Below are 16,190 nucleotides of genomic sequence, written 5' to 3' on the forward strand. Positions count from 1 at the left end.
AGTTCTATCTCAAGGCCTGATACGAAGTTGGAAGTAACAGCCCAGCTTTATCTTTTTTTTTTTTTTTAAGTCTTCTGAGGTCGGGTCTCACTCTAGCTCGGGCTGACCTGGAATTCACTCTGTATTCTCAGGGTGGCCCTGAACGCCTGGCGATCATCCTACCTCTCTGCCTTGCAAGTGCTGGGATTAAAGTGTGCGCCACCACGCCCGGCTGGTTGTTGGCTTTTTAGACAGATTTTCACTCAGTAGTCCAAGCTGGTTTATACCTTTTGGCCCCCCTTCTTCTACTCCCCCAGTACTGGGGTTACAGGGGAGTGGCATCAAGCTTGGCTCCAATTTTCCTTCTTTTCTCCCCCTACATTTCTGTCCTGTTGAAGTGGCCTTGTACCAGCGTGTCTCCTGTGTGTGGGTGGGGAGAGAGCACGGGTGAACCTGTCTGTGGGTAGCAGCCAGGGTCTGAGCACCAACTGTCTGAAGACCAGGTCTGCTTGGTCCTGCGTTTAGCATTAAGCTTATTCAAGGGTCTTTAATATTTTATTTCTATTAATTTGAGAGACAATGTGTGTGGATGTGCCAGGCCCTCCAACCACTGCAAATGAACTCCAGATGCATGTACCACCTTGTGCATCTGGCTTAAGTGGATCCTGGGGAATCGAATCTAAGTCCTTTGGGTTTGCAGGCAGGCACCTTAACTGCTGAGTCACTTCTCCAGCCCTTCCAGGGTCTTTAGTTCTGAAAACAAGGGACGCATAAACCAAAATCCCTAAGTCCAGGAGACTTGCTTAGGTAAGTACGGCAAGACGGTCAGAGCTGGAGGATGGGGCCAGGTTTTGCCTGCTCATTCCAAAGCCTTTCCAAACCCACACATCACCCTGCTCAGGACTTGTGAATCACTTCTTACTGTGGATGCAAGGAGCAGGATGCTCAGGAACGCACATGTGTATCCAGGGGAAGTGGGCGTGGCTTCCTGGGGTGTTCTGCTGGACCAACAGAAGCACTGCATGTCCAGCCATCCAAAGTGAACAGAGCACAGCAAATACAGCTAACCCCAGCTCCAGGTCACCTCTCTATCTCCTGGGCCTCAGCACTCTAAAATGCAGACACCTTATTGCTATGGCTACTGAAAAACACTCATTCAGTCTTTTTAGGAGGTCTGGATTTTGTCACATGAGTGATGGAACTTTTCAATAGCTGACTAAAAAGCCATCCTGGTTCCAAATCATTCCGAGACAAAGATGGGATCTACAGGCAGACATGTTGGCTCAGGCCTGTCATCCCAGCAGTTATAGGTCAGCCTGGACTACAACAGTGAGACCCCTACCTTAAAAAGCAAGAGAAAGGGGAAGAAAGGAAGGGAGGAGTAGCTGAGCGTGATGGCGCACGCCTTTAATCCCAGCACTGGGAGGCTGAGGTAGGAGAATTGCCGTGAGTTCGAGGCCAGCCTGAGACTACGTAGTGAGTTCCAGGTCAGCTTGGGCTAGAGTGAGACCCCACCTTGAAAAACTAAAAAATAAAATAAGGGAGGAGGAATAGGAAAAGAAGGGAAGAGGGAGGGGAAGAAGAAGAAGGAGAGAAAGAAGCGAGAAGAGGAGGGTAAGGGGTGGGCAGGGGAGGAGGCCTCCAAGTCTCAAACTTGTCTGTTCTATCTTGCTGTTGAGGGGTTTCATTCTACACCTGGCCTGTCTGGTTCCAGGTAGACAAACACAGGAATTCTATAATATGTGACAGCATCTGCATATGATTCTCCTTAAACTAGGGTTTTGAGCACGTGGCATATGCTGACACGGGTATGTGTGTGCATGTGCCCCAGGAATACACACACCTGCCCTGTTTCTCTGTGGACTGGTGGCAAGCTTGCGGGCAGGCTCAGGCAGCTCACACAAACAAATGAAACAGGCCACGACAAGCCAAGCACTCAAAATACAACAGAAGTTTCTTGATTTTTCACCTGAGGTATGGCAAGGCATAAAAATGTGATATACAGAGGTATGATATTGCATGTTATGTTTCCGATTCAAAGTAGAAAAACTGAAATATTTAATATTTCATCTCACAATCTCTTGGACCTTGAGATTGGCCATTCTGGGTTTAGACACCATGGGGGTATAGGGGTACAACCATATTTTCCCTCCACCCACCTCTCTGTGTCTTTTTTTCTTTTTTCGAGGTAGGGTTTCACTCTAGTTCAGGCTGACCTGGAATTCACTATGTAGTCTCAGGGTGGCCTTGAACTCATGGCGATCCTCCTACCTCTGCCTCCTGAGTGCTGGGATTAAAGGCGTGAGCACCACCACGCTGGGCTTCTGTCTTTTTTTTCTGAGTCACAGTCTCACTGTGTAGCCCAGGCCGATCTTGAACTGATGATCCTCCTCCCAGCCACGTGGTGGGATTCCTGGCGTGGGCCACTGTGCCCGCATGCTGGGAGCTTCCCTTCGTCATGTGGCTCCCTGGAGCGTGGACCCCCACCCTGAGCCCTGCAGCTGGGAGCAGTATTTGGTCTTGCTCAGTTTCATGATGGAGAAGAGCTGCTCGCAGATGTGGGTACTGCCGAACATGGACAGGATTCGGGCACAGTGGCTTCTGTACCTGGGGTAGCTGCGCCACAGGCACTTGTAGAAGTCCGGGATGCCCACCTTGTCAAACTTGGTCTTTAGCACCGTGTTGCACTGCAGGTCAATCACTTCCATCTGCAGCTCCTCACGCACACTTTCGATCTTAGTGGAGAATGGGGAGCTGAAGAGGGCGAGTTCTCTCTCATACTCTTCGAAATCAGAGAATCGTTTCTGGAACTCAGCCTTAAGGGCCACAATCTTGGGAATGTACTTCAGGCTGTCGCTTTCATTTCTGGAAACTGATTTCAGTGTGGGAAAGTGAGCCAGGTTATTCCTGGCCAAGTGAGTTTCCCAGAGGGAGAGTTTGGCTAGGAACGCCCGGATGAAGTCGTACATTTGGGTCACGATCTGTGAGTGTCCTTGGAGAGAGATGTTCAAGGTGTTAAGGTGTGTTGTCATATCCACTAAGAAGGCCAAGTCCATGATCCAATCTCGGCAGCTCAGCTGGGGCACGGGTTTGCCCCGAGAGGACATGAAGGAGTCAATCTCTTCCAGTGATTCAAAGAACCTCTTGAGGACCAGCCCGCGGCTGAGCCACTTGATTCCCGTGTGGTAGAGGAGGCTGCCGTACTGGCTGTCCAGTTCATAGAGCAGAGTGGTGAACTCGCCGTGGTTCAGGCCTCGTGAGCAAATCCAGTTCACCGAGTCCACGACCACAGTCATGACATGCTCCATCTTTAACCTCTGGGCACACAGGGACTCTGGGTGGATGATACAACACACGGATTTGAGCTCTGAGCCCTTGCAAAACGTGGCCACCTTAGACTTCAGTTTGGTCACCAGCCCGTTGTTTGTGTCAACCATGGCTGGGGTGCCTGTGGAAGCCACGCTGACCAGTTTAGACCAGTCAATACAGAACTTCTTAAGACTCTTCTCGACACGTGAAAATACCTCATTTCCAGATTTGATGCCGGTCGTGGGAACTGTATCAAGAAGTTCTTCAGACACGTCAAAACTGTCATCCACCCCACGGATGAAGATGGCCAGCTGAGTGGTGTCATTTAGATCTGTGATCTCATCGATGGCAATCGAATATGCCACAAAAGATCTGATCTTCTCCCGTAACTTCTCCCACAGGCTCCCGGCCACCTCCTCTATGGGCTGTGCGGCAGTGTGGTTTTCAGGTGGGCGTGCGTTTGCCAGGGCAAGCTTTTTCTCAGGACACACGATTTCCGAGGAGCCCAAGAGGTACTTCCGGAGTCCCCTTTTCAGCTCCCGGAGCTTCTCGTCGCGCACCTGCTCCGTGAACTGGTCGTAGTGCTTGCTGTGGTTGGTTTGGTAGTGGCGTCGTAGGTTGTACTCTTTGGACACAGACATGCTCTGTTTGCATATTAAACACGTAGGGATATTCTGCACCTCCACGAAGAAATACGCACGCTCCCACTTTTCTTGAAACATGCGGCCCTCTTGGTCTATCTTTCGTTTTCCAAACACTTTGGATAGAGACATACACATGATACTATTCATATTCTCTCTCTCTCTCTCGTTTTTTTGGAATAGGGTCTTACTCTATAGGCCAGACTGGCTTCAAACATATGGCAATCCTTCTGTCTCAGCTTCCTAAGTGCCGAGATTAAAGATGTGAGCCACCATACCTAGCTGTGTTTGTGTGGGGGGTGTTGGCTGGTGTTTTTCTCTTTGAAACAATGTGTCACCCATCCTACACTGGCTTCCAACTTGCTGTATAGTGAAGGATGACCTCGGACTCCTGATCCTCCTGCCTCCAACTCCTAAGTGTTGGAATAACATGTGTGTGCTACCATGTGTGGTTTATGCAGCACTGGAGGTTAGACTCAGGGCTTTGTACATGCTAGACAAGCACATTACCAACTGAGGCACATTCCCGGTCCCTAGCCCTGAAATTCCCCATTTTCCTATACCAACGCCAGCCCTTTTGCTGGTACTTAAAGCTCAAAGAATTTATCTACTATGATAGAAAGCAAAATAGGTACTCAGGACACAAATGTAAACACTTAGGAAAATTGAACCAGACCCACATGGTGGCACGCACCTATAATCCCAGCACTTGAGAGGTGAAGACAGGAGGATTGCTATGAGTTCAAGACCAGCCTTGGCTAAAAAGAAAAAAGGCCAGGCATGGTGGTGCATGCCTTTAATCCCAGCACTGAGGAGGTAGAAGAATCGCCATGAGCGTGAGGCCAGCCTGAGACTCCATAGTGAATTCCAGGTCAGCCTGGGGGCTAGAGTGAGACCCTACTTTGTAAAACCAAAAAAGAAAGAAAGAAAAAATGTAGACAAAATTCAAGTATGAGCTGGGTGTGGTGGTGCATGCCTTTAATCCCAGCACTTGGGAGGCAAAGGTAGGAGGATCACCGTGAGGTATTTGAGGCCACCTTGAGACTACATAGTGAATTCCAGGACAGCTTGGGCTAGAGTGAGACCTAACCTCAAAGAAAAAAAAAAAAAAAGAAAGAAAGAAAATGTAGACAAGGGCTGGGAATGTAGCTTGACAGTAGAGCATTTGCTTAACATGTGTGAGACCCTGGGTTCCAATACCAGTACTGCAAAACAAACAAAAACAGAAAACCTGCATATATAAGATCACATGCTCTACAGGAAGGCTCCAGAACAAAGGAGCTCCAGCTGAGTAGTCCCCTAAGCCCCCCATTCCATCCATGCAGCACCATAGTGCCAGAATGTCTCCCCAAATGGAGTACTCACTGTTACTAAGCTCAAGGCCAGGTAGTGGTCTGGAGAGAGAGACAAAAAAAAAAAAAAAGAGAGACAGAGAGAGAGAAAAAAAGACAGATAGATAGATATTGGTGAGTACAATAGAGCTCATTTTCTTTGTCCATTTAGTTCTGTCTGACAAACTTTTTTTTTTTGCTTTTTGAGGTAGGGTCTCACTCTAGCCGAGGCTGACCTGCAATTCACTATGAAGCCTCAAAGCTGGCCTCAAACTCACAATGGTCCTCCTACCTCAGCCTCCTGAGTGCTGGCATAAAAGGTGTGCACCATCGTGCCAGGCCAAACATATATATATCCTGGGGCTCAGGTGGGCCTGAGCTGTCGGGCACGGCTAAGGGTCCCAGGCCTCAGGAGGTCATAGCAGGTCTAGAGCTCGATAATCTCACCTTGTGACTGTCAGGAGTGGGGCCGCTCCCTCCTTTCACCTGGGACACCTGGACGGTTGCCCCATGGCCATGTGACCTTTTACCACTCACTGGGAAGGTTCCTATATGTTAATGAGGTATCAGCCAGCAGCCTTCACACAGCCAATCCTCCTGTAACCTGTACCCCGCACCTTTTCCCACCACTACATGAATGCTTATAAGCCCATTACCCCAACAAATAAATGATAAATGAGCTGTCCTCTGACACAGTCTCCCGGGTGTTTCTTCCCGTCCCATGGCCACTCAAGACCCTGCTCTGCAGTTGCCTGGACACTCCTAGGAAATGAATGCACAGTGGCCCCAGGGTGTCATACACATTTTTTTCCCCCTGAGGTAGGCACCAAGGCCTCCAGCCACTGTAACCAAACTCCACAGGTACGTGCTTCTCTGTGCATCTGACTTGATGTGGGTACTGCGAAATGGAACCCGGGCCTTCAGGCCTTGCAAGTGTGTGCCTTTAACTGCTGAGTCATCTCTCCAGCCCTGACCGACTTTTGGTTTAGGGTCAAAACAGTGCTAGGTGCAGTGGAAGGGAGACTGAACAGGCATACAGAAACACCCCGTAGATGTGAATGATGATAAAATACATCTACAAGGTATTGTGGCTCAGGTGTTTACTGCACAATGTCCTCTGCCCCAGCCCCACCTCTAGGGGCCTTATGAGGGCAACTTTGGATCTCCAGGGTCACTGTCATGACCCAGCCAGGAACACTTGCTCACCTGAGGACTGTGAACTTGATGAAGTCTGCAGCATCCAGGATCCGTCGCATAGAGCTGATTTTCAGGTACCCTGGGGCTTTGAACACCACCCCCGGGGGCATGCCATCAATCACTACGCAGCCAGGGTTGAAAGTGATTTTCCTGTAGGGAACCTTCACAGGAAAATCCACACCGATTGCCTCCCCTGTGACGAGAGGCATGGCAGAAAAATGGTGATTTGGGGGCTTCCTTTTCCTAGACTCGGTTCTGCATGTGTGTATGCCATACATGCATGTGTATACATGTGGGCACACATGTGCATGTATGTAAAGGCCAGAGTCTGGTTTGTTAAAAAATAATTAATTAATTAATTTGCAAGTAGAGGGAGACAGAGAAAGAATGAGTACACCAGGGCCTCTAACCACTGCAAATGAAGCCAAATGCCTGCGCCACTTTGTGCATCTGGTTTTACATGGGTCCTGGGGAATCGAACTCAGGTCATGGTGTTTTACAGGCAAGTACCTTAACTGCTGAGCCATCTCTTCAGCCCTGACATTCTTCTTTTTTACATTTTTTTTTAAAGCATTTATTTCTGTATTTGAGAGAGAAAAGGAGAGAGGGAGAAAGAGACAGAGAGGCAGGAGGATCTTGACTTGATGGTGAATCTGGGCTGCATAGCTTGATACTTCCTCAAAATTATATAAATAAAAAGTATTTTAGAGCTGGAAAGATGGCACTTGCCTGTGAAGCCTAAGGACCCAGGTTCTATCCCCCCAGTACCCACATAAGCCAGGTGCACAAGCTGGCACATGGGTCTGGAGTTTGTTTGCAGTAGCTAGAGTCCCTGGCATGCCCATTCTCTATCTACTTCTTTCTCTCTCACTAATGAATAAATAAATAATTTTTTTTAATTTTTATTTTTCAAGGTAGGGTCTCACTCTAGCCCAGGCTGACCTGGAATTCACTATGGAGTCTCAGGGTAGCCTTGAACTCACAGCAATCCTCCTACCTCTGCCTCCCGAGTGCTGGGATTAAAGGCATGCGCCACCATGCCCAGCTTTAAATAAATATTTTTAAAAGCATTTTAGGAGAATGGAATTTCAAAGGGGAAGGTGGGGGGGGGGAGGGTATCACCATGGGATATTTTTTATAATCATGGAAAATGTTAATAAAAATAAAGAAAAGAAAATAACAAGGACTGGGGGGAAAATGCATTTTAGCTAGAGTCCATAGCTTAGAAATAAAGTGTTTTCAATGCCTACTTCTTCAAAAAAAGGGAGCATATAAAACTATGTAAATTTGGGGTACATAACATTATAACTTACCAAATTTTCTACTAAAGAGGTCATTTACTTGTTCTCGTAGCTGTTTAATTTTTTCCATGCTTGACGATCTTTCCTTCTCACTGTCTAAGAAGAATTGAATAAACAAACCAGTTTATGAATGTATTTTTTAATATTTTATTTATGTGAGAGAAAGAGGTAGAGAGAGAGAATGGTGCACCTCTAGCCACTGCATTAGAACTCCAGATGCATGTGCACTTGTTAATCTGGCTTTATGTGGGTATTGGGGAGTCAAAGCAGGCTTTGCAGTCAAGTCCCTTAACTGCGAAGTCATCTCTCCAGCGCCCATTATGAATGTATTTTTCCCAAGGAAGCTACTGAGAGATATACATGTAAGCATTTTACCTGGCTGATCATTCTATTCCCTTTTAGCAATAACTAGTTTAGAAGTTTAATGAAAACCACCATAGATGATGGAGAATTTCCCAAATGATAACCTATCCTTTTAGGAAGCATCTCTAATATTGTGCAAGACTTCACCATCACTCTTCAATATGACAAGTTTTGGGGCTGGAGAAATGGCTCAGCAGTTAAGGCCCTTGCCTGAAAAACTTAATGACCCAGGTTCAATTCCCCAGTACCCATGTAAAGCCAGATGCATAGGTAACATATGTGTCTGGAGTTCATTTGCAGGGGTTAGAGGTCCTTGAACACCCATTCTCTGCCCCCCACCCCTACCTGTCTCTTTCTCTCACTCTTTCTCAAATAAATAGTAAATCAAAATCTTTATAAAAATTACAAGTTTGGGGCTGGAGAGATGGCTTAGCAGTTAAGCACTTGCCTGTGAAGCCTAAGGACCCCGGTTCGAGGCTCGGTTCCCCAGGACCCACGTTAACCAGATGCACAAGGGGGCGCACGCGTCTGGAGTTCGTTTGCAGAGGCTGGAAGCCCTGGCGTGCCCATTCTCTCTCTCTCCCTCTCTCTGTCTTTCTCTCTGTGTCTGTCGCTCTCAAATAAATAAATAAAAATTTAAAAAAAAATTACAAGTTTGAGCTGGGTGTACTTTTAATCCCAGCACTTGGGAGGCAGAGGTAGGAGGATCACCATAGGTTCGAGGCCACCCTGAGACTCCATAGTTAATTCCAGGTCGGCCTGGACCACAGTGAGACCCTACCTTGAAAAACAAACAAACAAAAAAAATTATGAGTTTTAGCCAATGCAATATGACAAGAATAAAGGAATAAGAGAGCCTAGAACTAGAAGAGACTTTTTTTTTTTTTTGGTTTTTTGAGGTAGAGTCTCACTCTAGCCCAGGCTGACCTGGAATTCACTATGGAGTCTCAGGGTGGCCTCGAACTCATGCAATCCTCCTACCTCTGCCTCCTGAGTGCTGGCATTAAAGGTATGCACCACTGGGCTGGTGAAATGGCTTAGCAGTTAAGTGTTTGCCTGTTAAACCTTAGGACCCCGGTTCGAGGCTTGATTCTTCAAGATCCATGTTAGCCAGATGCACATGGGGGAGCATGTGTCTGGAGTTCATTTGCAGTGGCTGGAGGCTCTGACATGCCCATTCTCTCTCTCTCTCTCTGCTTCTTTCTTTCTCTGTCTGTTGCTCTCAAATAAAATAAAATAAAATAAAATAAAATAAAATAAAATAAAATAAAATAAAAAATAAATAAAACAAAACAGTGTGCACCACCATGCCTGGCTTGAAGGCACTTTCTTTCAAAGCCTGCTGACTTGGGTTTGATTCCCCAGTGAACATGTGAATTCACTGGGGCATGCCTGTTCTTGTGCTCTCTCTCTCTCAAATAAATAAATGAAAATATTTTAAAAAATTTGATTTGAGCCAGGCGTGGTGGTGCTGGTCTTTAACCCCAGCACTGGGGAGGCAGAGGTAGGGGGACTGCCTTGAGTTGGAGGCCACCCTGAGATTACATAGTGATTTCCAGGTCAGCCTGAGCTAGAGTGAGACCCTACCTAGGGAAAAACAACAACAACAAAAAAAAAGATAATTATATGGTCCAAAATTCAAGAGATATAAAACAACATATTGAACCGGGATGTGGTGGTGCATGTCTTTAATCCCAGTAATCAAGAGGCAGAGGTAGGATTGTGGTGAGTTTGAGGACACCCTGAAAAACCAAAACCAACCAACCAAACAAAAACATTAAAGCTCTCCTCTCTCCTTCAAGTGTCAGTGTCCTACTTTGAAGAAACATCTTACTAGATCCTTTTGTAACTTTGCAGATATGTCCTATATAGACATATTTAAAACCTGAGATTATTTAACGATGGACAGCCAATGAATATCACCTGTGTGGCTGTGGCCAACTCTAATTTTTGTAGCTTGTAGATTTACCAGGTAATCCCTGGGCTTACCTGGGTGGAGCTACACAGTTAATAGCTGATTATGAGCATGACATTTGGTGTGTGGCGATCTGTAGCACACTACATATTTCTGAATTACAAAATCTTGATTTGTAGGAAGAATCAAGCCCAAACCAACAGCACCAACAGAATAACCCATGTCATAAAGCTGTTAAGACAAAAATGGAAAATATCCTATAAATTATAATAAAGCCAAATCCATGTTCCTACCTGGAATCAACACCTGTACAATCTTAAGGTCCTCAACACCGGCTGCAGATTTTGAAATAGTGGGTGGGAATGCACTTCCTGAGAAAGAAGACCTGATTTTAGAATTAATAGAGAATAAGACCAAGCCTCTAAAAATATCAAAGTGTTAGTCTGATTGGAAATGCAGACTGGTTTTTGTTTTTTTTGTTTATTTTTTTTAGTTCTTTTTCAAGGTAGGGTCTTACTGTAGCTCAGGCTGACCTGGAACTCCCTCTGTAGTTCCAGGCTGGCCTTAGAACTCCTGGTGATCCACCTGACTCTACCTCCAGAATGCTAGGATTAGAGGTATGCACCACACCTGGCTTGATTTTGGTTTTTTCTTACAATAAACGTTTATTGTGGTTCAGGTTTAACCAACTTCATAAAAATACAGATGTATACGCAAATCTCAATTACAAGATTCATTCTTTGCCCATTCTTTTACCTCTTTTCTTCCCCAAATAACCTCTTCCAGATATGGCTATTTTCTTTCTCATATTTTATCCCCTGCTCCCAAGACAAAATCTGATGCCTTGGGCTGGAGAGATGGCTTAGTGGTTAAGGTGTCTGCCTGCAAAGCCAAAGGATCCAGGTTTTTTTCCCCAGGACCCACGTTAGCCAGATGCACAAGGGGGCGCACGCGTCTGGAGTTCATTTGCAGTGTCTGGAGGCCTTGGCGGACCTATTCTCTCTCTCTCTCTCTCTCTGTCAAATAAACAAATAAATAAAAATAAAATAAAGATCTGAGGCCTTAAGGATAGGCCCAGTGCCCTCCTAGTGTGAGTCATCTTGTCATTACACTGCCTCCCAAGTGCTGGGATTAAAGGCGTATGCCACCTTGCCCGGCTGTAGTGCCAGTTTTGAATACCATCCGGCCACCGGCCTGATGCTGAAACAGCAGACTTCCCTGCCGTTTTGACCTGAGAGAAAATTTTTTTTGTTTCTTGAAACAATGTTTCACTCTGTAGCCCAGGCTATCCTGAACTCACGATATAGAGGCTAGGCTTGAACTCATGAAAATCCACCTGCCTCTGCCTCTTGAGCCAGATGCATTCTCTCTCTCTCTCTCTCTTGCTAATAAAATAAATAAATATTTTAGGGCTGGAGAGATGGCTTAGCGGTTAAGCGCTTGCCTGTGTAGCCTAAGGACCCCGGTTTGGGGCTCGGTTCCCCAGGTCCCACGTTAGCCAGATGCACAAGGGGGCGCACGCGTCTGGAGTTCGTTTGCAGAGGCTGGAAGCCCTGACGCGCCCATTCTCTCTCTCTCCCTCTATCTGTCTTTCTGTATCTGTCGCTCTCAAATAAATAAATAAATTAATTAATTAATTAAAAAAATAAATATTTAAAAAAATCAGGCATGGTAGCACATGCCTTTAATCCCAGCACTTGGGAGACAGAGGTAGGAGGATTGCCATGAGTTCAAAGCCATCCTGAGACTACATAGTGAAATCCAGGTCAGCCTGAGCTAGAGTGAGACCGTACCTTGAAACTCCCCCACCAACAAAAAAAAGTATATGTATTAATGATGACATCAAAATAGAAGAGAGACTAGTTGGAAAGAAGGGATTCAGTGGAGGGGGATTTGGAAAGGGGCAAAGGGAGCATTGTGGGAGGGAATTATGGTCATGGTATATTGTATATATTTATAGGAGTTATCAATATAAGTTAAAAATAAAAGCCAAGTTATTTCCTGTAGGGTTAGGGATGTGAATCAATTGTAGAGCACCAGATTAGCACACACAAAGCCTTGGCGTTCATCTCCAGAATCCATTCAAAAAAAAAAAAAAAAAATCAAATCAAATGAGTGAATGAATGGGTTTCTGTAGCTGAGCGTGGTGGCATACACTTGTAATTCCAACAACTCAGGAGGCCGAGGCAGAAAGACAGTAAGGTTGAGGCCAGCCTCGGCTATGCAATGAGCTCCTACCTCAAAAAAAAAAAAAAAAAAGAAAAATAAATAAATAAAGCACAGTAATACAAATAAGCAAAAAACCAAAAGTGTGCATTAAAAATGCCCCTGCCGGCTGCTCAAAGACAAGGACACGCACACTGACTTCCACTTCTTCCTCGCTGCGGTCATTTCAGAAAGAACAGCGGTGTGGCCGCAGCAACTTTGGTAACTGACCTTCCATTTTCACATCTGCTTCAGGGTCCTCGTCTGTTTCTGGGGCCAGCTGAGCAGACTCTTGAAAAAGAAATTGCTACAATGACATTCGTCATAAGTAATTCATTAAGTACCAAAATGGTCATTCGCTCTGGTATTTTGTTCTATTTTGAGGCAGGCTCTCATTTTGTAGCCCAGGCTGGCCTCCTCCTGTGTCACATATAATAAGCACACTGGGAATTTTAGTTTTGTAAAACATAATCACGGAACACTGAAGGATGGTATCAGGGGCTGGGGCTGGGGCTCTGTCAATGGGGTGCTTGAGCAGCATGCATGAACCCCTGTGCTGCATGGAGTGAGTGTGGGGGCACAAATCTATAATTCTAGCACTTGAGGGGCCAAGCAGGAGGATGGAGAGTTCGAGGCCAGCTGTAGCTACATGAGACTCTGTTGCATGAAACAAAAACTACCCCAACAGAAAAGACAGGCAAGCCGGGCGTGGTGGCACACGCCTTTTAATCTCAGCACTTGGGAGGCATGAGATAGGAGGATCATGGCGAGTTCAAGGCAACCCTGAGACTACATAGTGAATTCCAGGTCAGTGTGGGCTAGAGTGACACCCTACCTCAAAAAAAAAAAAAAAAAAAAAAAAAAAAAAAAAAAGGAGCAAACACAAAGAGTGTGAAACCCCCTCACAGAAGAGCAAAGCCAAGCCCACAGTAGACCCGGAAACTGGTTCTCAGGACCCCGCCTCAGCTGTGTGCCTCTGCCTTTTCTTTAACAGCACACAAGTTCTCTGCAGAGAGAGAGAGAGAGCACAGACGGGAGTCATTTTTCTGACCTTCCACTGGCAGCTCCATTTCTATGACGTCACTGCTTGTGGAGGAACGGTGGCTGCCTGAAAGGAGATGCAGAAGCAGGCTGAGGCAGAGAGAAATGCAGATGCTGCGAACCAGAAGTCACTGAGCACTAGGAAGACAATTCAAGGCCCTCAGGGGAAGACACGCCCAGGGCTTCCCTCCCTTGCAAGAAGATGTACACTTTACTTCTCGTTGTTACTTTATGCTTGCTTTGGGGAATTTTCAGGAACACAGAGGCAGAGCAAAGGGACCACGAAGCTCATGCATGCAGCCCCCTTGGACTCCTACTGGTTCTGCGTACAACCCGCCCCCACGGACCCCTGGACTGCAGCTTAACTGATCTGTCATTCAACGGCCGTGTGCTAGGTGTGGTCAACACACCGTGCCTGGCTCCCCCATGAATGACATCTAGCGGGGACGGTAACCGGAGCTCTGCATTACCGCGCACAGTACCCTGAGAGAAACTGGGGTCTTCTGACTCTGTCTTGACAGACACAGCTGCTGCCTTTGGAGACGTGCCTGTGAGGGCAACAGAAACCACACAGTGAGGAGTGAGGTCAAAGCCACCCAACACGAGAGGTAGGAGGATCGCCATGGGTTCAAGGCCACCCTGAGACTACATAGTCAATGCCGGGTCAGCCTGGGCCAGAGTGAGACCCTACCTTGAAAAACTACAAATAAATAAATAAATAAGAAGACCAAAAAAAAAAAAAAGCCACCAAATATGATCAGTTAATCAGACTCTGCATTTGCTGGGGTGGCAGCACCAGCTTGTAATACCAGCACTGGGGAGTTGGAGGCAGGAGGGTCAGGAGCTCAAGGTCATTCTTAGCTACACAGGGAGTTTGAAGCCAGCCAGGGCTACATGAGACCCTGTCTCAAAAACGATAAACCAAAAATCAGGCTGCAGAGAGGTCTTAGTGGTTAAAGGCACTTGTTGGCAAAGCCTGACTGCCGGGGTTCAGTTGCCCAGCATCCACATAAAGCCAGACGCACAGAGTGGTACGTGGAGTTCATCTGCAGTGGCAGCAGGCCCTGATGCTAGGGGCATGTGCCCATCCTCTCTCTCAAATAAATAATTTTTTAAAAAAGATACCCCAGGTCTTAGCGGTTAACGTACATGCCTGTGAAGTCTAAGGACCCTGGTTCAATTTTCCAGGTCCCACGTAAGCCAGATGCACATGGTGGCGCATGTGTCTGAAATTCATTTGCAGTGGCTGGAGGCCCTGGCATGCCCATTCTGCCTCTCTCTCTCTCCCTCTCTCTGTCTCTAATAAATAAATAAATTAAAAAAAAAAAAAAAGATAAACCAGGGCTGAAGAGATGACTTAGTGGTTAAGGCACTTGCCTGTGAAGCTTAAAGACCCAGGTTCCATTCCCCAGTACCCATGTAAGCCAGATACACAAAGTGATGCATGCACCTGGAGTTTGTTTGCAGCAGCTGGAAGCACTGGTATACCCATTCTCTCTTTCTCTTTTAAATAAATAAAATAAAATATATTTAAGAAAAGACAGGGTGAAGCCAGGCACATGCCTTTAATCCCAACACTCAGGAGGCAGAGGTAGGAGGGTTGCTGTGAATTCGAGGCCACCCTGAGACTACAGAGTGAATTCCAGGTCAGCCTAGACTAGACTAGAGTGAAGTCCTGCCTCGAAAAACCAAAAAAAAAAAAAAAAAAGGTGCTTATTTTGGCAGCACATATACTAAATTGGAATGATACAGAGATTAGCATGACCTCTGTGAAAGGATGACACGCAAATGCATGACTGTTCCTTTTTTTTTAAAATTATTTTTATTTTTATTTTTATTAACATTTTCCATGATTATAAAATATATCCCATGGTAATTCCCTCCCTCCCCACCCCCACACTTTCCCATTTGAAATTCCATTCTCCATCATATTACCTGTTCCTTTTTTTTAAAGACAGGGCTGGAGAGATTGCGTAGTAGTTAAGGCGATTGCTTGCGAAGCCAAAAGACCCTGGTTTGATTATCCAGGTCCCATGTAAGCCAGATGCACAAGGTGGCACATGTGTCTGGAGTTCCGTTTGCAGTGGCTGGAGACCCTGGCGCATCTATTCTCTGTCTCTGTCTGTCTGTCTCTCTCTCTCAAATAAATAAATTAAATTAAAAAATTAAAAAGATAACCCTGAAGGGATAGGGGAAAAATAGAAAAAGAAAAGATAACCCCAAAATCAGTAACAAGCTGGGCATGGTGGTACACATCTTTAATCCCAGCACTTGGGAGGCAGAGGTAGGAGGATCTCCATGAGTTTCAGGCCAGCATGAGCTACAGTGAGACCCAACTTCAATTAAACAAACAAACAGAAAGATCCAAACTCTGACAAAATCTAAAATCTGGCACACGTTGGATTTCAATCAGTTTAGATAAGGGATAGTCGCCCCTTACTCTGCAAATAAGAACCAAATTGAGGTTACAGAGAATCTCTGTGCCCATTGTTAGAAAAGACATGAAAAGCAGTGAGGTGACAACCTGAGGAACACACGTGTAAAAACATCAGTGTACGTACGGGACTCTTCCATGGGTTCAGCTTTCACATTGACGGGACCACAGCTGCAAGGAGAACAGAACCCTGGTCAAGACAGGCAGTGTGGGGACCGACCCCAGGCTCCTGGATATGCAGGAGTCAAGTGTCCCCGACCTTCCTGCCACTAACTCCCCTCACCATCGAAAGAGTCAAAATTGCCTTGACTCAATTCCAATATTAACATTCCCCCCCTCCCCCAGTGTATGTGTGCATGCATGGGGATTTTTTTTGTGTGTGTGTGTTTTTTTTTGAGCCAGGTGTCTCAGACTGGCCCCACAGTGGCTATGTAGCCAAGGCTGGCCTTGAACCCCTGATCTCTTGCCTCCACC

The 16,190-nt window shown here is 46.2% G+C and overlaps 1 protein-coding gene and 1 non-coding gene across 7 annotated transcripts in view; one reads left to right on the forward strand and one right to left on the reverse strand.

The window, feature by feature from the left end:
• LOC101617036 (general transcription factor II-I repeat domain-containing protein 2B) overlaps window positions 1-16,190 on the reverse strand; it is a 36,510-nt gene that overhangs the window by 222 nt on the left and 20,098 nt on the right. For 2 of the 6 annotated variants that reach the window (XM_045143631.1, XM_045143632.1), the window contains exons 8-16: window positions 15,844-15,887; window positions 13,753-13,830; window positions 13,293-13,349; window positions 12,473-12,532; window positions 10,330-10,407; window positions 7,771-7,854; window positions 6,467-6,650; window positions 5,295-5,323; window positions 1,916-4,045 (exon numbers count right to left, since the gene is read on the reverse strand). In XM_045143631.1, the coding sequence (XP_044999566.1) occupies window positions 2,436-4,045; window positions 5,295-5,323; window positions 6,467-6,650; window positions 7,771-7,854; window positions 10,330-10,407; window positions 12,473-12,532; window positions 13,293-13,349; window positions 13,753-13,830; window positions 15,844-15,887 (2,224 nt within the window). In that variant the 3' untranslated portion in view covers window positions 1,916-2,435. Of the gene's footprint in view, window positions 1-1,915; window positions 4,046-5,294; window positions 5,324-6,466; window positions 6,651-7,770; window positions 7,855-10,329; window positions 10,408-12,472; window positions 12,533-13,292; window positions 13,350-13,752; window positions 13,831-15,843; window positions 15,888-16,190 lie in introns of those variants that run through there. The other 4 variants (XM_045143633.1, XM_045143634.1, XM_045143635.1 and 1 more) reach the window with 4 other exon arrangements.
• LOC123459041 lies at window positions 14,992-15,094 on the forward strand. Its single transcript, XR_006635971.1, has one exon. It is a non-coding gene; the product is annotated as a U6 spliceosomal RNA (small nuclear RNA).

This window comes from Jaculus jaculus, chromosome 2 (genome assembly GCF_020740685.1).
Source record: "Jaculus jaculus isolate mJacJac1 chromosome 2, mJacJac1.mat.Y.cur, whole genome shotgun sequence".
Lineage (NCBI taxonomy): Eukaryota > Metazoa > Chordata > Mammalia > Rodentia > Dipodidae > Jaculus > Jaculus jaculus.